The sequence below is a fragment of the Eleutherodactylus coqui genome, chromosome 9 (assembly GCF_035609145.1).
Source record: "Eleutherodactylus coqui strain aEleCoq1 chromosome 9, aEleCoq1.hap1, whole genome shotgun sequence".
Lineage (NCBI taxonomy): Eukaryota > Metazoa > Chordata > Amphibia > Anura > Eleutherodactylidae > Eleutherodactylus > Eleutherodactylus coqui.
The window spans coordinates 98,904,630-98,925,346 of NC_089845.1; the positions used below are offsets into that span (position 1 = coordinate 98,904,630).

The 20,717-nt window shown below is 46.2% G+C and overlaps 1 protein-coding gene across 1 annotated transcript in view; it reads left to right on the top strand.

Moving 5' to 3' along the window:
- The first annotated feature begins 3,342 nt into the window (after positions 1-3,342).
- Positions 3,343-20,717, top strand: part of LRP12 (LDL receptor related protein 12) — a 56,685-nt gene continuing 39,310 nt past the window's right edge. The window contains exons 1-2 of the mRNA XM_066578090.1: positions 3,343-3,414; positions 11,671-11,751. Coding sequence (XP_066434187.1) covers positions 11,682-11,751 — 70 coding nt within the window. The 5' untranslated portion in view covers positions 3,343-3,414; positions 11,671-11,681. The remainder of the gene's footprint in view (positions 3,415-11,670; positions 11,752-20,717) is intronic.

Consider the following 20,717-nt stretch of genomic DNA (forward strand, 5'->3'; position numbering starts at 1 on the left):
GCCATCACTTCCTGATCAGTGGACTGCTGGGATTCCACAGATCCTGAGGTTTAAGCCATCGCTATTCTTGTCTGCATACTGGTGCTACCAGCCACTTGCTACGCGAGGTAAAGGCACACCCCATAAGTGCCTGTTTAGATCTTGTTTTGTCCAGGAGTCCTGTTAGGATTTTTGTTTAAAATCGTAAAGACGGCCCCCCTGGACGGAACCTACCTTGGCTATAAATAAAAACTGCACAACTGATCAATGGGTTCCGTTTTGGCAGGTTTCCATTCATTTCAGGCATTTTGTGTTAGAAAGAATAAAGCGGTGGGTTGAACTATTTTTTCTGGCACAAACTGCTGGAAAATGAACGCAAACCTACCAAAATGGAGACCTATTTATTTATTTCTATTTCAGGCAGTTTTATTAAAGGGGTTGTACCACAATTGCAGGTTGTCCTCTATCATAGGATGGGGGACAGCTTGCTGATAGGTAGGGGTCTCACCACTGACGCCCCCACTGGTCCTAAGAACAGGGATCCTGTGTCCTCCTCTTCTCGTCACTGCGGGGTCGCTTCACCCACGCACAATGATGTCACCCTAAGGCTACCAACACATGGGTGAGCGCGATATTGAATATATATGGACCACCTCCTCATCCAAAATCAGCTGTCTGTTAAGCCAGTGTCACGCGGGCGTAAGTGCATTTACACGCACGTTTGCACAACGGGCGTTGCGTATTCGCACACACATGTGTGTGTTCTACTGTACTTTTTGCATGCGTAAATCATGCACATTTGCACTCGCCAACAAACACACAACCATGCTCCGACGCATTGAAATGGGCAATTAGTGTGATTAGTTCCATATGTGGAGGATTTGCTCAGATCCGCAGCAGTACAAGGCAGACGGGCGACATGACACAAATCCCTTCTGCGTGCCGACCATATGTTTCCGTGCGCAACAAGGAGAATTCTGACTCTGATGGCGAAGCGCCATAACTGTTCACTGCGCACTTCTATGTAGCAGGGGTAACATAGCATTCATGGGGATTAGAGGCAAGATCCGTGCCGGTAAAAAACGTTCAAGTGTTGATTTTAAGGCCTGTGTCATATGAGAGTATGCGTATTTGCGCATGCATGAGCGTAGCGGTTTTTGCGTGAGCATTGTACTTTCTCCGCGTGGAAGGGCATGTTCATTGGATGTGGGGAAAAAATGCACCAATTGAAATAACTAATTAGTCTGAATTCCAGATGTGTTCTTTTTCCTGCGCAATTACGCAGTGTTTCACGCATCTCCTTGTGTATTTGGCAAACATTTGCGCATTCCCATTGACTTCTATGGTGTCTTTTTCTGCGCAAATGAACATAATTTTTTTTCTTGCATGACAGAAAAATACGCATGTGTGAACTAACCCGTTGAAATCAACAGGTCCTATTCTCTGCGTGTTGCCCGTGCGTTGGCGGCCTAAAGCGATTTTCAGTCACAACAAAGCCTTTTACGTGAGGGTGGGTTTACAAGGAGCTAATAAGCGTATAGTTGCAGGAAGTAGTCGCTGCAGCGAGCTGGTAACGGACGTCTCTTCACATGCTTTTCCATAGAGTGATTGTCGATCACGTTTGCGGTCGCTGAACACCTCCCTACAAAGTTTATCGGCTTAGTGCTTGACAGACAAACACGATTACCTGCTCACTGCGGACGATAATCAACCAGCGACTACTTGTAGGTGAGCTGGAACACAGCGATTAGCAACTAGTGAGGGACTTCTCGCTCTTCACCTGGTTGGTGCCATCTTTACACGAAACATGTATCGCTGACATTCACTCAGTTGAGCGATTCTGCAGATGATAATTGTTCTGTGCAACGCCACCTATAGGCCAACTTCTCATGAACGTGAGTGCAATTGCGCGGGCTTCAGCACTGTGTTTTTGCGCAGGATATATTAGTTTGCGCGCGGCAAACAAATGCACCGACTGCAATGCCTGGTTAAGGAGGTGCTCTTTTTTTTCACCGCGTTTCACGCATCTCCTTGTGTGCTGCGTGTGCATTTCCCCCACCCCCATAGACTTCTACCGAAAACTTTGGTTTGCAAATATGCAGAAAGAAAATGTTGTATTTTTTTGGCGCGGCCGAAATGCAGGAAACATGCATGTAAACGAACCCATTCAAATCAATGTGGCCTATTCACTGCGTATTGTGCGCGCAAATGCACTGGTGCGAATCCGGCCTTGTACCGCGATTAGCGTGGCATTCCCGAGAGCTGCGCTGACCACGGTACAACACTCCCATTGATTTTAATGTGGCTTCTCAGACCTGCGATGTCAAACGCCGACGTGCATTTAAAAACGCAGTTTGAAACTGTAGTAAAATGTCGCGGCGTTTAACTTGACGCATGTGTGAGAGTGACCGTGGGGACGTTTTACTGACTGAGGGCCTTAAACAAACGGACGTGTTTTAACCCCATTATGAAAATCACAGCCGCATAACGGGACAAAACCATTGATTTCAAAGGTTTTGTTTTCACTGTCGGGATTCTTGCGTGTGAGAAAGGACGGGCAGGACTTATCTTTCTGCTTTTTTCCCCCAAACTCACGCACACCAGCGCAGAGCTCGAACAGTCCGAAAAAAAGTATCCAAAAAATCCTCGCGTCGTGCGCTAATACGTTCTGCAGTGGAGTGTATTGGCGTTAGCGCGTATTCTTGCTCTGCAGACCGCACGCGGGCGCACTGCATTGAGCTGCTCTATTCAGATGTCCGTTTTTTAATGCAGACTGATGTTACGCAAAATAAAAAATGAATTGCAGCCGTTCCTACCGGTATTATTTTACGGACCAAAACCACCCGTAAAAAAGACGTAATAGCTTCTGTTTTCACTGCAAGTTTTATATTTGCGCTCCGTTTTCTGTGGGCCGTGACACAATGACATCACACAGACAGTTTTTGGTTTTTTTTACATCAATATTTACAGATGAGACATGGAGAAAAAACACAAACTGTACTTTTTTTTTTACAAAACCCAAAGTGCAGGAGGACCTCTGCTCACACCATGTGCATCATTTATTATGTAGGTAGAGTGTAATCTATAGGAAGCCCCTGTCCCCCCCTAGAGCCCTCTCACAGCTCCTTCACAGTCCCCATCCCTCAGTACACGGTAACCTTCCGCATCAGCTTTGTGTTTTTATAGCCCCCATAGTTTTGCTTCCAACCAATCAGAGCCCGTCTTCCATTCTCCACAGCTCCGAATCAAGATATGCCACCGTCTCCGATTGGCTCATTGCGTGCTCCTCAGTGATTGGCGGTGAGTGGGTAGGTGGGAGGAGCCAGACGCAGCAGGGAAGTGTTTTCGCAGGGTGAGTGTATCGCTCCAGCATCCGGTCCGCACTCCGGGCTCATCCGTTACCAGCGGCGACCGTCCGCGGAGCAGGGCTGGGAGGTGAGTGCGGGGCGGCCGCTACCGGGGGTCCTATAGAGAGCCCTATTGTTCCGCACGAGCCGCGGGTGTCCATAGAACCCTATTGTGTTCCCCTGTACAGCCGTCCACATAGAGCCCCCTTATATACAGGCAGTATACTGTGCCCCATCTGTAGTCACAGGAGCCCATTGTCCTCCCCTCCCCCCCCCCCTCCCCCATATTATCTCTCATTAACCCCTTGTGTGGTTGGATTTCCCCGTAGTGCAGCGATAACTTAAAGCGATGACTTATAAATGTCGCGTTGGGGTTTATGGTTTCAGCCGCTGGGACCCCAATACCGATGGCAAGCATGGAAAGGGTTAAAGAATTACCAAGACCCCCCGACACATTTGTAGGACCATTTGTACATCATCGTTTAATCACGCGATTCGTGATTTCGCATTCATCCGTAAATTGCTTCACTTCTGGAGAATTCTACGAGTGTTTCCGGGGTTTATAAATAAAGTTTAGTATGTTTGACGGACCGCACACAGCACGCTCTAGTTTAGCGCGGATTCTGTGTGGCCGGCCCCCAATAGATGTGAGCGTTCTGCCGCCCGTTTGCAGTTATTGTTGCAAATGAGTGTCGAAAACGCTCGCAACTTCAAAGGAAAATGGCGCCAAAATCTTCATAAAATTACAAAATGTTCTGCGCAGGTGAATGTTGGCGCACGGGGGGGGGGGGGGGGGAGATCTGTTGGAAATTACAAAGTGTTCAGTTGTCCAAAAACGGGACGTGCCGTGAATTTTGTGTCCGTCTTACTCGGGACTATCGGTATGAATGAAAGATTGTCGCGGGCAGCTGCACGTCAGCGGCATGTGGATGAGCCCCGTCCTCACTGGGATGCAGCGCCGGCGCCCCCCTCAGCTGCACGTCAGCGGCATGTGGATGAGCCCCGTCCTCACTTGGATGCAGCGCCGCTGCCCCCCTCAGCTGCACGTCAGCGGCATGTGGATGAGCCCCGTCACTTGGATGCAGCGCCGGCGCCCCCCTCAGCTGCACGTCAGCGGCATGTGGATGAGCCCCGTCCTCACTGGGATGCAGCGCCGGCGCCCCCCTCAGCTGCACGTCAGCGGCATGTGGATGAGCCCCGTCCTCACTGGGATGCAGCGTCGGCGCCCCCCTCAGCTGCACGTCAGCGGCATGTGGATGAGCCCCGTCCTCACTTGGATGCAGCGTCGGCGCCCCCCTCAGCTGCACGTCAGCGGCATGTGGATGAGCCCCGTCCTCACTTGGATGCAGCGCCGCTGCCCCCCTCAGCTGCACGTCAGCGGCATGTGGATGAGCCCCGTCCTCACTGGGATGCAGCGCCGCTGCCCCCCTCAGCTGCACGTCAGCGGCATGTGGATGAGCCCCGTCCTCACTGGGATGCAGCGCCGCTGCCCCCCTCAGCTGCACGTCAGCGGCATGTGGATGAGCCCCGTCCTCACTGGGATGCAGCGCCGGCGCCCCCCTCAGCTGCACGTCAGCGGCATGTGGATGAGCCCCGTCCTCACTGGGATGCAGCGCCGCTGCCCCCCTCAGCTGCACGTCCGGTTGTAATATGCAACTGAGATGCGTAGGACCATAACCGTACATGTACGCAGGCCGATCAGCGTGTGATTAACCCCTTCTCTACACGCTCTGTACATGTACCACGCCGCTGGCTCATTGATCCCGCATCGTGCCATACATGTACACCGCTGACTGCCAGGGGGCTCAGAAGCTCAGAAATTTGAGAAGCGCCATTTTTTCAATAAAACTCTCTTATTGAAAAACAAGCTAATTAAAAAAAACACAGATTTAGTATCGCCGCCTCCGTAACGACCGGCGCTGTGAAATGTCATTCGTCCCCTGCGGTGAACACGTTTAAAAAAAATGCCCAAATCGTTTTTTGATCATTCTGCAACACAAAAAAGGAAATAAAAATCTAGCAAAAAGTCCTTGTTTGCGCCCAAAATAGTAGTAATAAAACCGTCCGCTCATCCTGCAGAAGGGGCGTCCCCCCGCACTGCGGTCACACGGACGGGCTCTACACGGAAATTCCGCATTGGTTTTTATGCCTGAGACTAAGCAGCAAAGGGGCGAGACTTACAAAAATGTCGCTCACACGCTGCCGACGCGAGGCGCGGAATTCAGAACCGCGCGTGTCGATTGTATCACCGCTTCCGCTGGGGAGAGGTTCTGCAGCAGCATACAGGCAGGAAGGGCCACGTCACACCCGCACCGAGGGGCACAGGTTTTGAAGCAGGCTTTCCTCTGCGGAAATCTCGTTTCATTCCCGTTCGGTCCCGCTGTGGACATTCTGCGAGTTTTTAGTTCCGTGGAAACTAAGCCTTAAAGACGTTTTTGTAATTATATCAAAATGAGAATTCCTGCTAATTACGGACTTTCTGACGTCCACAATAAATAAAAAGACGCTTTTAAATTGGTTCCAACATGCAGCGCACTCGTGCCAAGCGTCATTTCCCCGCTGATTCTGTCTGGGGCCGGCTTCACACGACTTGGTCAAATTCCAGATGCCAGCTGTGAGCCCGGCCTGCGGCCCTGCCTACCTGTGGTTTCTGAATTGCGTATAACCGCGGATCCTCGCAGTACACTGCTTTTTTGTTTGTTTTTTTCAGTATTTATTTTACCTGCACCGTCACTTAACGATCGCTGTGCGAGAAATTGCGGATGGGCTGCGGGTCCGTCCAAGAGAACTCTGCAGCAAAACAGAACATGCTACTCCCCCCCCCCCCCCCCCCCCTATTCGTATCCGCAGGGGTGGGCAGAAAACCGAAAGTAAATGCCTTTCATGCTTGCGATTGGTTGTTTGAAAACTGCAAATATTTAAAAATTGTCAATTTTTAGGATTAAAACAAACAAAATACAATCCGAATTAACCGCTACCATAAAGTACAACACGGCCCGAAAAAAAACCGTCTCCGCACCGCTTGTAGAAGCAAAACATTCCAAAAATTATCACTTAGAGGAAATTCAGATGTATAAACAGAAAGTCGTCCGAAGGATAATCGCCGCCGAAGCAATAAGTGGTCTAAAAAAAGGACCGCAAATGCAGAATTACTGGTGCGTGTGAAAGGCGCTCGCGAGCTGCGATATATACTCACGCAATGCTCAATGTACGTTCACTTGTGAATCCAGAATAAGGCGGAGTAATTACGGGAAAATGACATTGGCGCAGCAGGATGGTGCAGATTCCACAGATGAATTCAGGTGGTTTCTGCGTCCTACTATTTTCAGCGGCGCTGTAGGCGATGCGCGGCACATTTTTCATTTTGTTTTGAAACCATCAGTTCTTGGAACCGAAACCGCGTTTGGTGACTGGAGGCGTTTTTGCTCCATTAAAAGGGCCCAAATCTGCGTGCGGATCTGCAGCGCTTCAAAATGGAAATCTGCTGCAGAAAACTAAAGTCAGCCCCAGGCCGACTTCACACGGGCGGATTTGCATTTTTCTGCATATTTGCGCACCAGAAGTCTCCATAGAAGTTAATGGGTGGGCGTGAATATGCGTATGTCACACGGCGACTTTTAGTGCAGATAATGCGCCAATTTTATGCCGTATTCGAATACTATTCATTTGAATGGAAACCTGGATTTCTTTCACCGCGCATTCTAAATACGTTTTGCGGTGAAAAATGTGGAATAAAGAAGAGGGGGGGGAATATATATTATAATTTTTTTTTTTTTTATGCCTCTGCGTAGAATAACGTAGCTGACCACGCAACTCTATACAGCGCAAAAGAACAAGCTAGTATATCCGTGTACTAGTAGAGCCCAAACGGTCGCTCTTTCAAGCTCTGTTGAGTCAGTGCAGTTGTGCGAATACGTTTAACGTATAGGAGTTTTCCTGACACATTTGCCAAGCAGACACCCCAGGCGCCATTTGAATGCCCCTTGTTACATCTTCTTTACCACCTATGTGCGGAGTTGATGTCCGTGTGATGGTGGCCAGTCACCCGATGTCGTGAAAGCACCGACCTCGACTGCCACAACTCCACTACATTGTGATGCCCGGCAGTTAGTAGAAGGATGCGGCTGTTGGTTCTCCTCCTGTTGTAGCGCTCGCCTGGCACCGCTGCCACTTCAAACAGCAGTTGGACTCCCGCCAGTCAGATATTCATGCCACATCCCAACATTACACCATCAGCGTCATGAATGAGACCTTTTATTTCCAAATCCTAGAAACCCCCTTTAATACAGTGATGGGAGAGTCAATTCTTCCATTGTACTACAGACTGGCAGGAATTCACTGCTTGCTGCATCAGTCTTATGAAGCGCTGCCATCCTGGATGTGGTGCCAACCTTTACATGACAGTCCTGTATACAAAATGATGGCGGCCTTGTATAGCCTCTATGTAACCAGCACTAGCATTCTGCCGGCGTGTTCTGCCCACTGATATATGCATTTTGTTTAATATGATGGTTATGCAGGGTGGGCCACAGGAAGGTACCCAGCACCCCACACTCATGAAAACTGTCTAAAGGAAAATCTGTATTTGTTGCTGTAACAACTAATATATTTTAAAACCAGAAATACATATTATCATAAGATATGTGAAAACATAACTGTTTATTAGTAAAAGAAGAAAAATACAGAAAAACTGCAGGGCCTTTTGTTACCCCAGCGATTCACACTACCAAATCGGAGTAACCGCCCTGATAAGGACTGCCCTGATTCCATAGCACTGATGGAGGAGGTTAAAAAACAAATATACCAAGAAAAGGGAAACCATTCACAGATCCCCTGAGATAATCTAGCCTGGCAAGGATACCTGGTGAAATATACAGAAACAACAACAAAAGACAAAAATGTCTCAATTCTGATCATTTTGGGCTCTGTATACTTAAATCTAGCTGCGGATGAAGATTCAGCCTTGAACAGGAGGTATTGTTATATTATGTTCTTGTCATATAATAATATATAGCATTATATATATAAATATAATAACATTCCAAGTATGTAATAAAGGGTATTATTACATCAGGCTCTAATCATGTAAAAAAAAACAACATATTCCTGTTCTAAAATAAACCAAATATCTAAATTCCAACCCGTTCCCCCTGTAGGTAGCACAGAGTCATCAGGGAGAATATACTTAATAGAATAGTAAATGATTTTCTACAGGAGCGGTATCAGACCGCAGGATCTGACGGCTCAGGTATTAATAATTCCTATAGTACATGAGGTGTTAACATATATGCGCATCATTATCACAGCTGGAGAGTCAATAGGTATGACAAAGCAACCGATCACATATTCACATCCAATATGATAGAAGCTGAGTGATATGTTAATGCTCCTTTATATAGTCTGAGGTTCAGAGTAAATACTGGATATAGTCAGCGAAGAATACTCCACATTTACCAAGCGTGGTAAATATGATTAGATGAGGTTTAGGGGTCTCACAAGTGTATACTGCTATGTATTACATGGTGCCAATCTCCACATTGACTTTCAGTTATGCCTCTGAAATAGATCGCAGCATTCACTATCGTGGCGCGCTTACACACTGAGATAGTGTATGGGGATCGTCGGCACATACGCCTGTTATTGCTTGTGTGTTGCGCTGCAATAGTGTGAGGGCGCCCTTATCTAAATAAAACTGCCCTATACAGCAATGTGCCGCAACCGTGACCATACTATGCCGAGCGAGGATTGAAGCAGAGGTACTTGTGATCGGTTGTCCAGAGGGGTTCGGATGAGGCTGTTCTCATACGTGCCTTCACAAAACCGCAGCATTTTTACCACAATTTCGAGTAGCATTTTTTTAACGCACCCCATCAGTGTGATGAGCGGCAGGAAAATAGAGAAATGCTGCATTTGTGCGCAGGTCTGAAAAGCCCAATTGAATTCAATAGAGGAAACGTAGCGGTAAAAAGTGGGCTGTGTGATAGCGGTCTAAGTGAACAGACTACACATACATACACAGTCAGTTTACACTCGGGCCCCCGATGCTCGGCCTGATATGTCCTATCGGGCGCTGCGAGTGCCTGCTGGCCGTCCTATGTATGTGCAGTCTCTGCAGCTGCCCAGACGGGCTCAGATCTTATACCTCATGTTCATATTGGAACTACTAATACTTGAGCCATCTTTCTGATAGCAAAACCGTAAACATTCATTGGCTATTCTACTAAATATATAATTTTCCCTGATGATCGCTGCTACTTACAGGTGAAACGCGTTGGGAATTATGATATTCGTTTGTTATAGAACAGGAATCTGGTTCTTTGTTGCTTGATGTAAAACCCTGGATTCAAAAATGTTACCAATTACATACTTGAAATGAGGATATCTTTTATTATATGACAAGAACATGATATAATACCTCCTGTTCAAGGCTGAGTATTCACCCGCAGCTAGTGGGAAGTATATTGCACCCAGTATTATCAGAACTGGGTTGCTTTTATTATTTTTACATATTTCACCCAGTTCTGTTGGGTTACATGATCTTGGGGAGTCTTTGAATTGGTTCTTGGTACAACTGGATTTTAAAAAATCTCCTTCACCCCCCCCCCCATCAGTGGAAGGGGATAATAAACACAGGTACTGGATCAGGGTTGTCCTCTTCAGGGCGGGTACACCGATTAGGTAGTTTGACACTAGAGGCCTTCAGGTTTTCTGTATATTTCTACTTTTAATAATAAATAATTAAGTTTTAGTGTATCTTATGACAAGGGGTGTTCTGGGTTTGGAATATTGATTGTGTAAAACCCTTGACTCAATCTAAATATCTAACCTGTGTTTGGAATATGCTCATAGCAACCAATCACAGCGCAGCTTTCGTATTGCCTCAGCAGTATACGGAATGAAAGCAGCTTTATATATGATATTCCACGGGGCCTCCAGTTGTTTTATACACACTAAGGTATCCTTTTGGTCTTTCCCATCTCTGGTGTATCCGGTGTACGTGCGTCCGGCACCCCGGAGCGCAGGCTGTATACGGGAGCCTTTATGCTCAGTCATGCTGCTCAGTATGGTGCCAGCACTACAGAGTAATGATGCTTCAGGCTGCGTGCCCACTGCCAAAGAGCCAACAAAACTGGATCGGACCCAGTAACTGGGAAACTAGGAAAGACTACCACATCAAAGCAAAAAGGACGGAGCCGCGCACTCCCTATTACAGCTGTCTAATGCTGTCGTATACAGTAAATTAACCCTTACTTGACGCTAAGAGGAAATGTTAGTTGTGTCGCCAGGCTCTCTGAATTATCGGATTGTCGTATAAAAGGATTTACAGTTTACTTCTCTGTAGCGCCCATAATCCCAAATTAAAAGGATCGGTATTTGCCCGACCTTTGCTGCCATGATCCAGCACTGCAGCCTCGCTGTGGTCCCCGAGTTTATGGCTGTCACCAAAATCACCTGACCGCTGCAGCCAATGAGGTCGCAGCATAACCACCTGTTCTCCTGGCATCAGCGCTCACATTCTTGGTGCCATCATGGCAGTAGTTTGAAACCTGACATTGCTGCCTCTCATTGGTTGCACTGGTCAGGTGACTTGCGGTGATGACATCTGCCACAACAAACACCGGGACCACAGCAAGACTGAAGCATTGGATCACAGCAGCAAAGGATAGGGGAGTACTGCTCCTTACCTTATTTTAGCACAATGGGTGCTATAAAGGGAATGTTGTCCGCTAACTGCACAACCCCTTTAAGGCTGCCTGCACATGGATGAATTTAAAGTTGCACCACAAACGTCAGAAAGCACATGGGCCTCCTGTCCGCATGCTGCCCGACGTACCGGACCCACATCTGTACATGTGCTGTTTTCGTCTGAGAAGACCAAAATCAACCAGAGACCGTAGCGAGTGTTCTCTTGCAGACCAGCAGGGATCAGGATCAGTCTCACGGATTTGTGTTTTCGGGGACCGATGGGCCTTAAGTGGGAGGGAAAGTGTTCAAAACAAAAGTGGAAGCCAAGCGGCGTTCAGTGGGAGGTGCGCGCCAAACAAGCACACAGCTCCCTGTAAAGTTTAATTGCTAATCGTTGGAAGGCGATGATTACCTCTTCACACCAGATGATAATTAATCAACCAGCGACTATTTGTAGGTGAGCTAAAAAAGCGACTAATGAACAAATTCTTGCTGGTCGCCTGGTTGGTTGCCCATTGGAGTCTGTACGGCTGTGTAGCTTCCTGCAGTTCTTCATACGATGGCCTCTTATATACATGCATTTCCCTTTTAGCAGTCTGTATGTGATCACTGCGGTTTTACTGTCGAACAGCGTTTAATTGCTTTTTGTTCTCCGCAGGTACATTTGTCATGGGACTGGGTGAGCAGTCTCTACAAGGATGGGTGTCCTGGCTGCTACTTTGTCTGCTCAGGATGGCTGGTGAGTATTACCGCTGCGCCGGCGCCTGCTTGTACGCTGCTTTCGCTTATGTATTGATGGCGCACGAGTTTATAAAATGTCGGCTGTGTCCCCTAGTAGATGCTCAGCGCCAGCCATGCTCAGCCACGGCCTTCAATTTAAAGTTCACCCCGAGAGAATACTGTCAGTAAATCAGAGCGAGAGTCCTTTCTCGCTTTCACTTCTTCAGTCGCTGTTCGCAGTTTCATATTAATGTGACGCTGTCCTGAACCTGAAAACCCTATAGATTTACTCCTGTGATGAGTTTTTTTTCCACCTGTCCCCAGCATGAATACCGCATAGATTGGGGGCATCTTATCATGTAGATAAGATTATTATAAAATATAGTTTCTGAATATTGCAGTTAAAGGGGATTTCTGTGAGCTTTTACTATTGACGACCGATCATCTCATTAGGCCACCAACAGTTGATCATAGGGGTCTGCCGCTTACAGGGGGCAGTTAACGTCATAAATTTAAAGAAAATAACGGATACTTAACTTTGCAATGACCTGTCCCATCCAGCACCGCCACTCCGGTCTCAGAAGCCACTGGAGCAGTTACTTGGCGTTCGTTGCACATGTGACCAATCACTTGCCTTCGTAGGTATCTGTATCTGATGAACGTCACTTGACCGCTGCAGTCGCTTCCTGTATTGGACCGGCGGCGTTGGAGAGTGAGGCCATCGAACAAGTGAATATATCTTCATATATCGGGCGCATCTGGTCTCCTTCATACGCAGAAATGATGGTGTGTGTCACTGTATAGGGCTCAGGAGCCGAGTCTGCTCCATATGTGGCACATGTTGGCCATCTTTGCAGCCAAGAACTGCGATTGGGGATGACTCCCATCGCAGCTGTTTACATTTTAATGCCACTGTCGATTCTGACAATGGCATTTAAATGTAGTGATTGAGGTGGCGATGTCCCGAACACCCATCTACTATGAGATCGCGAGGTGCCGTCTGGGTGTTAGGGCAGTCATGGAAGGACCTTCTGAATGATGGCCTATTAAAATATTCAAGATCCCTATGGGGGACTGAAAAAAAGATTGTAGAAATAAGATGGTTTTTTAATTAGTATAAAAAAAAAAAAGTTAAAAAAAAAAAAAAAAAACCTTTTTCCAAATTGTTGCATCAAAAAATAAAAAAATTAATGTAAGTATGTAGCAACAAATACTACAGGTCGCCTTGCAAGTAAAGCGCCCCCACACAGCTGCATCAATGGAAAAGTTAGTTATTTGGGTCAAAAGATGGCAACCAAAGGCAATTTTTGAACGAGAATCGTTGGGTCTAAACGTGCGGCTATTGTGCAGTTTTCCTCAACGATGAGTCTTAGCAGGACCGCACACTGAGGTCTTAGCAGGATACCGCTGATACTATAGTTTCAGCTGGTATCCCGCTCGGAGAACACAGCCGGAGTACGCAGAAGACAGCGCTCCAGCTGTCTTTTGTATACCCCACTTGGAGCGCTTTGCTGTATACCGGCTGAGCACCCCTAGAATACAGCAGCTGTATACAGAAGACAACGGTCCCGCTGTCTTCTGTATACTGCGGGAGCCTTCATTTACACACTAATAAGCTCTTAAGTAGCAAATTAGCTACTTAAGAGCTTATGCAAAGTGAACACTCAAAACTGCTCTTTGAGCAAATTTCGAGCGATCATCTTGCTGTGTAATGCACACGACGATTATTGCTCAAAAGATTGTCTTTGAGCAAATTTTGAGCGATAATCGTTGTCTAAATGCACCTTTACTGTAAAAAAAAAAAAAAAAAACACCACCGCTTCACCCCACCAAAAAAATGTTGCTATTGTTTTCCAATTCACCTCAAATTTTTAAAACTTTTCCAGTACGTTTTCCAGTACGTTAAATGCTACCAACGATAAATACAACCTGTCCCACAAATAAAAGCCTTCGTGTAGCTATGTCCACAGAAAAAAAATGTACTTTTTTTTTTTTCTCTTTTGCAGAGGGGACTCCAAAAGTACTGCAGCTGTAAGCAGTTAAATAATAGTTTTTTACTTGGCGTAGATGTCTGATTTTCAGCCACATCTCTTCTCTTGATTGTTTATTGGGCTGAAAAACTAAACCTATTCAGCCCCGGTTTACTTGCGTCCCTGTAAGGAGTTAAATCCCGGCCCTTGCTGTGAAGCGGACTGCGCCATGTGCTTTCCATTACCATATTAGTGGAAGGAATGCGTCGGCCTTGGACAACAGAATGTAAACGGTTTCAGTGGGAGGTGAGCCTTGTACGCAGCATTGCTTCTGGCCTGTGAACTATGGAAGGTTGCGGGGCTTCCCAGTAGAGTTCAGACACTACACAGGGCCTCGTCTGCTTCCCTAAACTGTGTCTGGCACTCATGATGCAAGTTCCTCCCAGACTTACTGGTCCTCCGCCTGAACTTGCTGTATGACTCTGCTTTCCAGGAAGCAGCGCTAGTAGGATTCCCACAGTCTTCGGGGTGTTTTTTTTACAGGAAATCGCCAGTATTTAAAGTTCTCGAATGGCCCACTTTTTTTTTTTTTCGTCAGAAACTTACATTCTAGTTCTGTATCTTAGTTTAACCCCTTAATGACTGCCAATTATGTTTTTATGATGGCCGTTCGTGGCCCTTCCGATGTGACGCGCTTCTACCGAGGTGTTTCAGAAGAAGCAGCACTCCCGATGCCATGACAGTCTTGGGTCACACGGTAGAGTTTTGCCACCGTCATCTACACACTGCAGATTTTTTTTCCACACACAGATTTGAAATCTGCGCACAGGAAACATGTGACGTGTCATTTCGTGATGCGACTTCAGTGTTGGGAATTTCACGCACAGATTTGCTCACTTGAAAAGGCTACATTTGCGCATGGGTTCGCTTAGCTGCAGATTTCTGCTGTGCTTATTTACACGGGCGAAAAAATCGCACAAGTTCTGCGCATTTGTTTCCAATGGGTTAATTTACACAGGCAGTTTTCCTCACAGTGATGCAGCAAGACGGAAAAACTGTTTCCATTAGGGGGTTTCCTGCTTCAAACCGCGCCATTGCCTTGTATTGTGATACGGACACCCCTTTGGTGTTCGTCTTACGGGGCTTCCATTTTATTTGGAGTATAGCATAGTGTAGTCGACTTGTTATTCTGTACTGCAAATAAAATGGAAACGAGCCGAAACTTTGTAAAACAATACAAGGGAATGGCGCAGCTTGGGTCCGTTAGGGCAGTGTTCCCCTACTCCAGTTCTCAGGGACCCCCCAACAGGTCCTGTTTTCAGGGTTTACTCAATGTTGCACAGGTGATGTAATTATTGTCGGTGCCTCAGACATTGCCACAGGTGTTCTCTCTATAGGATAACATGACCTGTTGGTGGTCCCTGAGGACTGGAGTTGGGGACCCCTGCCTTAGGGGATTCCATCACAGCTCTGTTTTCTGCACCTACAGCTCAGATAGTGTTAGCTGTGTGAATACTCCCTTAGTTGTGCTGTAGATCCACAGGAGTGGCTTACTGGGTTTTGCTTGTTCCGATCACCTCAGAAATGAGGAGATTGGAACTTTTGTGCCTATTATTTATATGGAGGAGGTGACAAGAGTAAAAAAAAATCCGGTATTTTAAAATCCCATTGGTGCAGTGAAACCATTTTTTTCATTTAACAGCTGAGCTGCAAGGCTGTTCTCGGCTGTCGCAGGGTGACATTGGGAGTGACCTGTCCATGCACGGCCCAGTCTCCTGCTGCAAATCTGAGTACCAGCTGCGGGATGCAGACAGCGCATGCATTGTGCAGTCACAGCTATAAAAATCGCATTGACTGGATTGATTGGCGCTATTGCGCATGTGCTGTCTCACTGCGGAAAAATTACTGAGCGGAGCAGGACCAGCACAGAATAGAGGTAGTTCTGTGCATATTCGTCCATTGCCCATGGAACTACACCAGGCAGGGCATTACTGTAACACAACCTGTAAATTGTACACTTTTGAAAATGACATGCAAATAAGGGAGATGAAACAATACCTCTGCAGCGCCTCCTATTGGAAGGCAGCATTCCGGCAAGTCAATGTTGGACTCTTTGTACAAGCCTTGTAACAATGACTGGGAATTGAAAGCCAAGCCAGGATAAGCATACACAGACAGCTGTTTCTGGGTGTTTGCCCCTTATCAGTGTGCAGTGGGTTTCTGGTTTGGCTAGCGAGAGGCCTGTGATGTGGGTCAGGAATGCATTCGCTGTCATTTTGAAAATGGCATGTAATAGGCAAATGTTTTGCTTTTATCCTCTTTTATATTGGAACTGCTGGGTATTTTTCATGTGTGTATTCTACATATATAACTCTGGATTTTCCTCGTAAACGTGGCAGGAGAGGCGCTCAGCCGGCTGAGATTTACACTGGCATCAGGTTTTATTTTTTTTCCTATTCTCTATTGGGGTTCTTTACTACCTAGGAGCTTAGACAAATGATTGTCTCATTTGGAAATCCATTTTTCTCCGTACCTCCTGGTATGGCGGTTTTAAAAAGGCTTATTATTTCATGAGCGATTTACAGCAAACTGATCAATGCATGAAAAGTTACATTAATGCAACAGGACGGCGGTCAGATTGAACTGCAGGGACCATTACACACCATGACCGGCATCGGACGGCCGTCTGTTCTAGAGTTACCGGGGACAATTGACTGCCTACTGTTAGACCTCAGGGGATCAGACTTGGGTTACATGACTACAAGTGTTACTAAGTGCACACTTCACCACATTTAATGGCTTTCCAGACTTTCTTTGGGTGATTCAGGTGATGGAATTCTACGTTAAAGGAAAATATATAAAACGTATAAAATTATCCATTTTAGTAGACTTGATTCATTAAAGGGGCACCAACCTTTCAGACAACGTCTGGTCATCTGCTAGCTTGTGTTATCTTATCATACGTACATTAAATGCAAGAAGGTCGCTAAATGCCTAATCGTTCTGGAAAATCAGAGGTGTGGGCATTCGGTTACTGCCTCCCTGCTGATTGGATCAAAGACAGTGCAATGCAGCATGGGAAATGAGGGCAAGGAAGTCAGGACAGTGTACTACTGGCAGAATACTAGGCTTGCTACAAGCCCCCTATCTAAAAGTGGATGGCAAATGGCAACAGAAAAATGGGGAAGACCGCCTGAAAATCAGAACTAGCAGACATGCAACTCGGTGCAAACGGGTAAGAAGAACATGTCTTTTAGAAAACTTGTTGAAAACTCAAATACGCTTTAAGCTTCCATTAAAGGATCCGCATCATCAATAAATAACCTTGTTCTTATAAAACTTTTTTTAATGTTAAACATTACTTTTTGGGAACTTTTTTTTTTTTTCTTTTTTTTCTGTAATTTACTAGAAAACAGAAGAATTTGGGCACTGCAAATATTCTATCAAATGTATTTTGAGACCTCAGCAAGAATCAAAGCGTAATATTTATTTCCATGTGTTAATTTTTTTTATTTTTAACATTCTTCATAGGAATGTAAAACGCTGAGCGATTAGGGCTCGGGCAAACGAAAGTCCCATGTAAAACGAGCATTAGTGTTATTTTGCGTTTTCTTGCAGATTTAATTTGCATCGGGGGTTAAAGGATCTTGATTATAACGGTATGTGCTGTTGGGTAACCGTCTCCCGGTATACTGCTAGATTACTGGGCTCTCCTTGTCGCTGTATACACGCAGGATCTAAAATGCTGTCTTTATATTTTTTTTCAGCTTCGGACATTTTTAAAAATGCCCCTTGCATATCTCATCCCCAACCTGCCTGCGGGGCTGGGACGTGAGAGCTGAGATGCTATCTAGTCGCTCTCTGTAAGACAAGCGCAGGCCTGTGTATTGACACACACACTCATTAAGCTGACTTCCTTCAAGATGTACTTCCAGATATCCAAACAATTCCCTTGTTTTAGTTCTGCTCTCCGACCCCCGAGAACTGCCGTTGAGGTAGCTTTAATTTGTATTGTTAGTCACTCCACGATCCGAGGACAATGACTGAATGTCTTACATCCAAATGCCAAGTGATTTCTTGCATGCATGATTTGCCCTCATGGTCTCTGTACAATTCAATATTTTGAGAATTTTTTTCTTGTTCACGTTTTATTCTTTGTTGTTCTTTGTCTTTTATTTTCGCACTATGAGTTCTTGCCTTTTTGGTCTTTTGTGTTACGTTCTACATCACAATGGCTTTTTTTTCCTTCTTTTTACAAGTCCTTCACATTTTTGAAAAAAGGTCTCAAAGTCGGTAGGGCTTTAGACTCTGAGTTGCTAGAAATGTATTGTCTGGCTTCAAAATGAAAAAAAAAAATGTTAGAAGGGTGGTTCCGCTTAAAACTATTGATGGCCTACGTTTAGGATAGGTCATCCATAGTAGATTGGCAGGGGTTTGCTGCCCGGGACACCAGCCGATCAGCTGCTTGCTGCACTGGTGCGTAGAGCTGATGTGTGCAGGAAACAGACAGCTCTATTTCTACTGTAGTGGTCTGGTGTGGTATTACAGGCAAAGTTCCCACTCGGTTCATTTTACCTGTAATCCTACACCGGGCCACTGCAGTGGGAATGGAGCTGTCTGCCAATGCCCTAGTGCATGAAGCTGATATGTGCAGGAAGCAAAGAGCTGGTCAGCAAAGTCCCAGACAACAGAACCTACCATCTACTCGGTCTATCATGAGCCGAGGCCTTCAATAGTTTAAAGCTTGACAGAGCCTTTTTGAATTTGAAGAGTCCATGGCACTCGAGGGAGCTCTGCCACCTTGGCTTTTAGACCTGTGATGTCAAGTGGCATGAGAACACCTCAGTCCCATTCTGGTGAATTGGATTGAGCTGCAATACCAGGCACCACTGCCATTCAGTGTATGGTACGACCTGAAAAAACAGGGCACTCACTGGAGCAACACTGCCACTTCAGCCAGCAGTTCAGTGGGGAACCTGAGCGGTGGACACCCACTAATCAACTACCAATCCTGAGGCTCACTATGAGGTCAGAACAGCAGAGTTGGAGGTTCAAGACCCCTGCAGGTCCACATCTGAATACCAGTCAAAATCCACACGAACGATGTGGAAATGCTGCAGATTCTTCTGTTGCGTGAAATCTCCAACATTTCTGCTACGTGTGAATGTACCATTAATATACATTACGTCTGAAAATAGAAGGACGGGTCTAGTATTGTACAATGGGGCTGAGCTGCAGTGCCAGACTCTGCCTATGGGGAAGAGTGGTGCTGTTTCTTGGGGCGCATTGGCCAGATCCTTTGTTTCCTGCTCCTGCAGCCCCTTTAATATTCTGCCGAGAGCCTATAACGGTTTTTCCAGCCTGGCGCACCCTGCTGAATTGTAGTCTGATTTCTTTCGCGCTGCACTTGACTGTTTGTGACATAGTTGGTTTCCAGCATATTGCATTTGTAAGTCATCGTGTCAAACGGCGCCGACGATGCAGGTGTCATTTATTTATAGACCGCGGTCTGTGAGGCGTGAAAAGAGGAAATCTAATTGTGTCTATTGCTGCTTCTATTGTTTTAGAAGTGTGCAAATCGGCTGCGGTTGTGCGTTTTTGCTTATTTTTGTCCTTATGTTGATCCCTTTTCCTATACGCTTGTCCAATTCTCTTCCTTCAATTGCGAGAATTGTTTAGGTTATTGGATAAAGGATGTATCTCCCGTCGCCGTAGTGTTTGCCGATACTCCTAAGACGCCTTTCTATACTTCACATTAGATCTATTACTGATGAAATGGTTTTTTTTACATAAAATAATAATTTTTCAGGTCCGTTAGTAATGCCTCCTGCACACGGCTGTACGGTGTACTCTGGGGCCCCACAACGCCACGCTACAGAGCCGAAGAGGCTCGGTGGGCTGCCATGCTTCTAGGGAAGAATATCTCTTTATTGCCGCCCCTGTATGATTACGTACGAAACCTCCTAGAAGTCGTGTTGTCCGTCCTGATCGGCCGGCCAATTAAAATCGGGCCTATTTTTGCTAAATTTAATTTTTAGCAAAAACTGCCAAAATATTGTCTCTGCTTTGTTGACTTGTCACTGCTGCCTCCTGACCTTGATGGGGATTCGGGACCCAATCACTGCAAGGCCGCACTAACTACTGAACCGATCTAAAGGTTAGACAAAAATTTAGAAACCCCTCTTTGCCCCTTCCATATCAAGTTTGTGAATATCATCCTCTTATTTGCCTGCACTTGTGAAGTCATTTCGGTTTATTCTCTGGCCATCTGCCGGATATAAATTATGGCCGACTCTTTTTAACACTTTGTGTGAATTCTCACATCTGACCATTACTTGAAGTGAGGGTGATGAATTGGCGCCATAGTTATGTATTTTTAGCTGGCATCCGTGTGGTGAATGTACGCTGCATCTCCTTCCTCCATATGTCCCTGAAGAGCGCACTGCAACAAAACGTGCTGCAGAATCGCTGACCTATGAAAACAGTTGGCAGGCGCACAAAAGTTAAAAAATAATGCCAGCGCCATGATATCCTCCTCGTCCTCAGTCTTGTTTGTCTGATATTGTAATCCCATGGTACCATACACTTTGTAACAAAAAACAATCAAGTACTTAGAAGCTGACGTTTTGCTGTAAAACCCATCCTGCAGTTCCATCTCAGGCAGATATATAAATGCTGAGAGTTGTGGTGATTAGATGGACGGTCTTCTCACCGGAGGCCCTAGAAGTGGTCCCCCCATGGCCTATAAAAGGCTCTCGGAGGCTCCTTGTGTGTAGTGGCCTCTTCTTCCGCTTGTGTAGAGCTTGTTGACCACTAGACGCCTCTACGACGCAGAGAAGAGATGTCACCCGTTACCAGAGTCTGAGGGGGACGCATTATTGGGATGTGAGAAGCTGGATGGTCGTATCCATGAATTGTCCCCCACCGGCCGTTCTGACCAGACTGGTGGGAGGTGTTGGGACCAGTGGATGTGTGAGGGCACACAAGGTGACCGGGCTCAGGACCCCCGACAGAC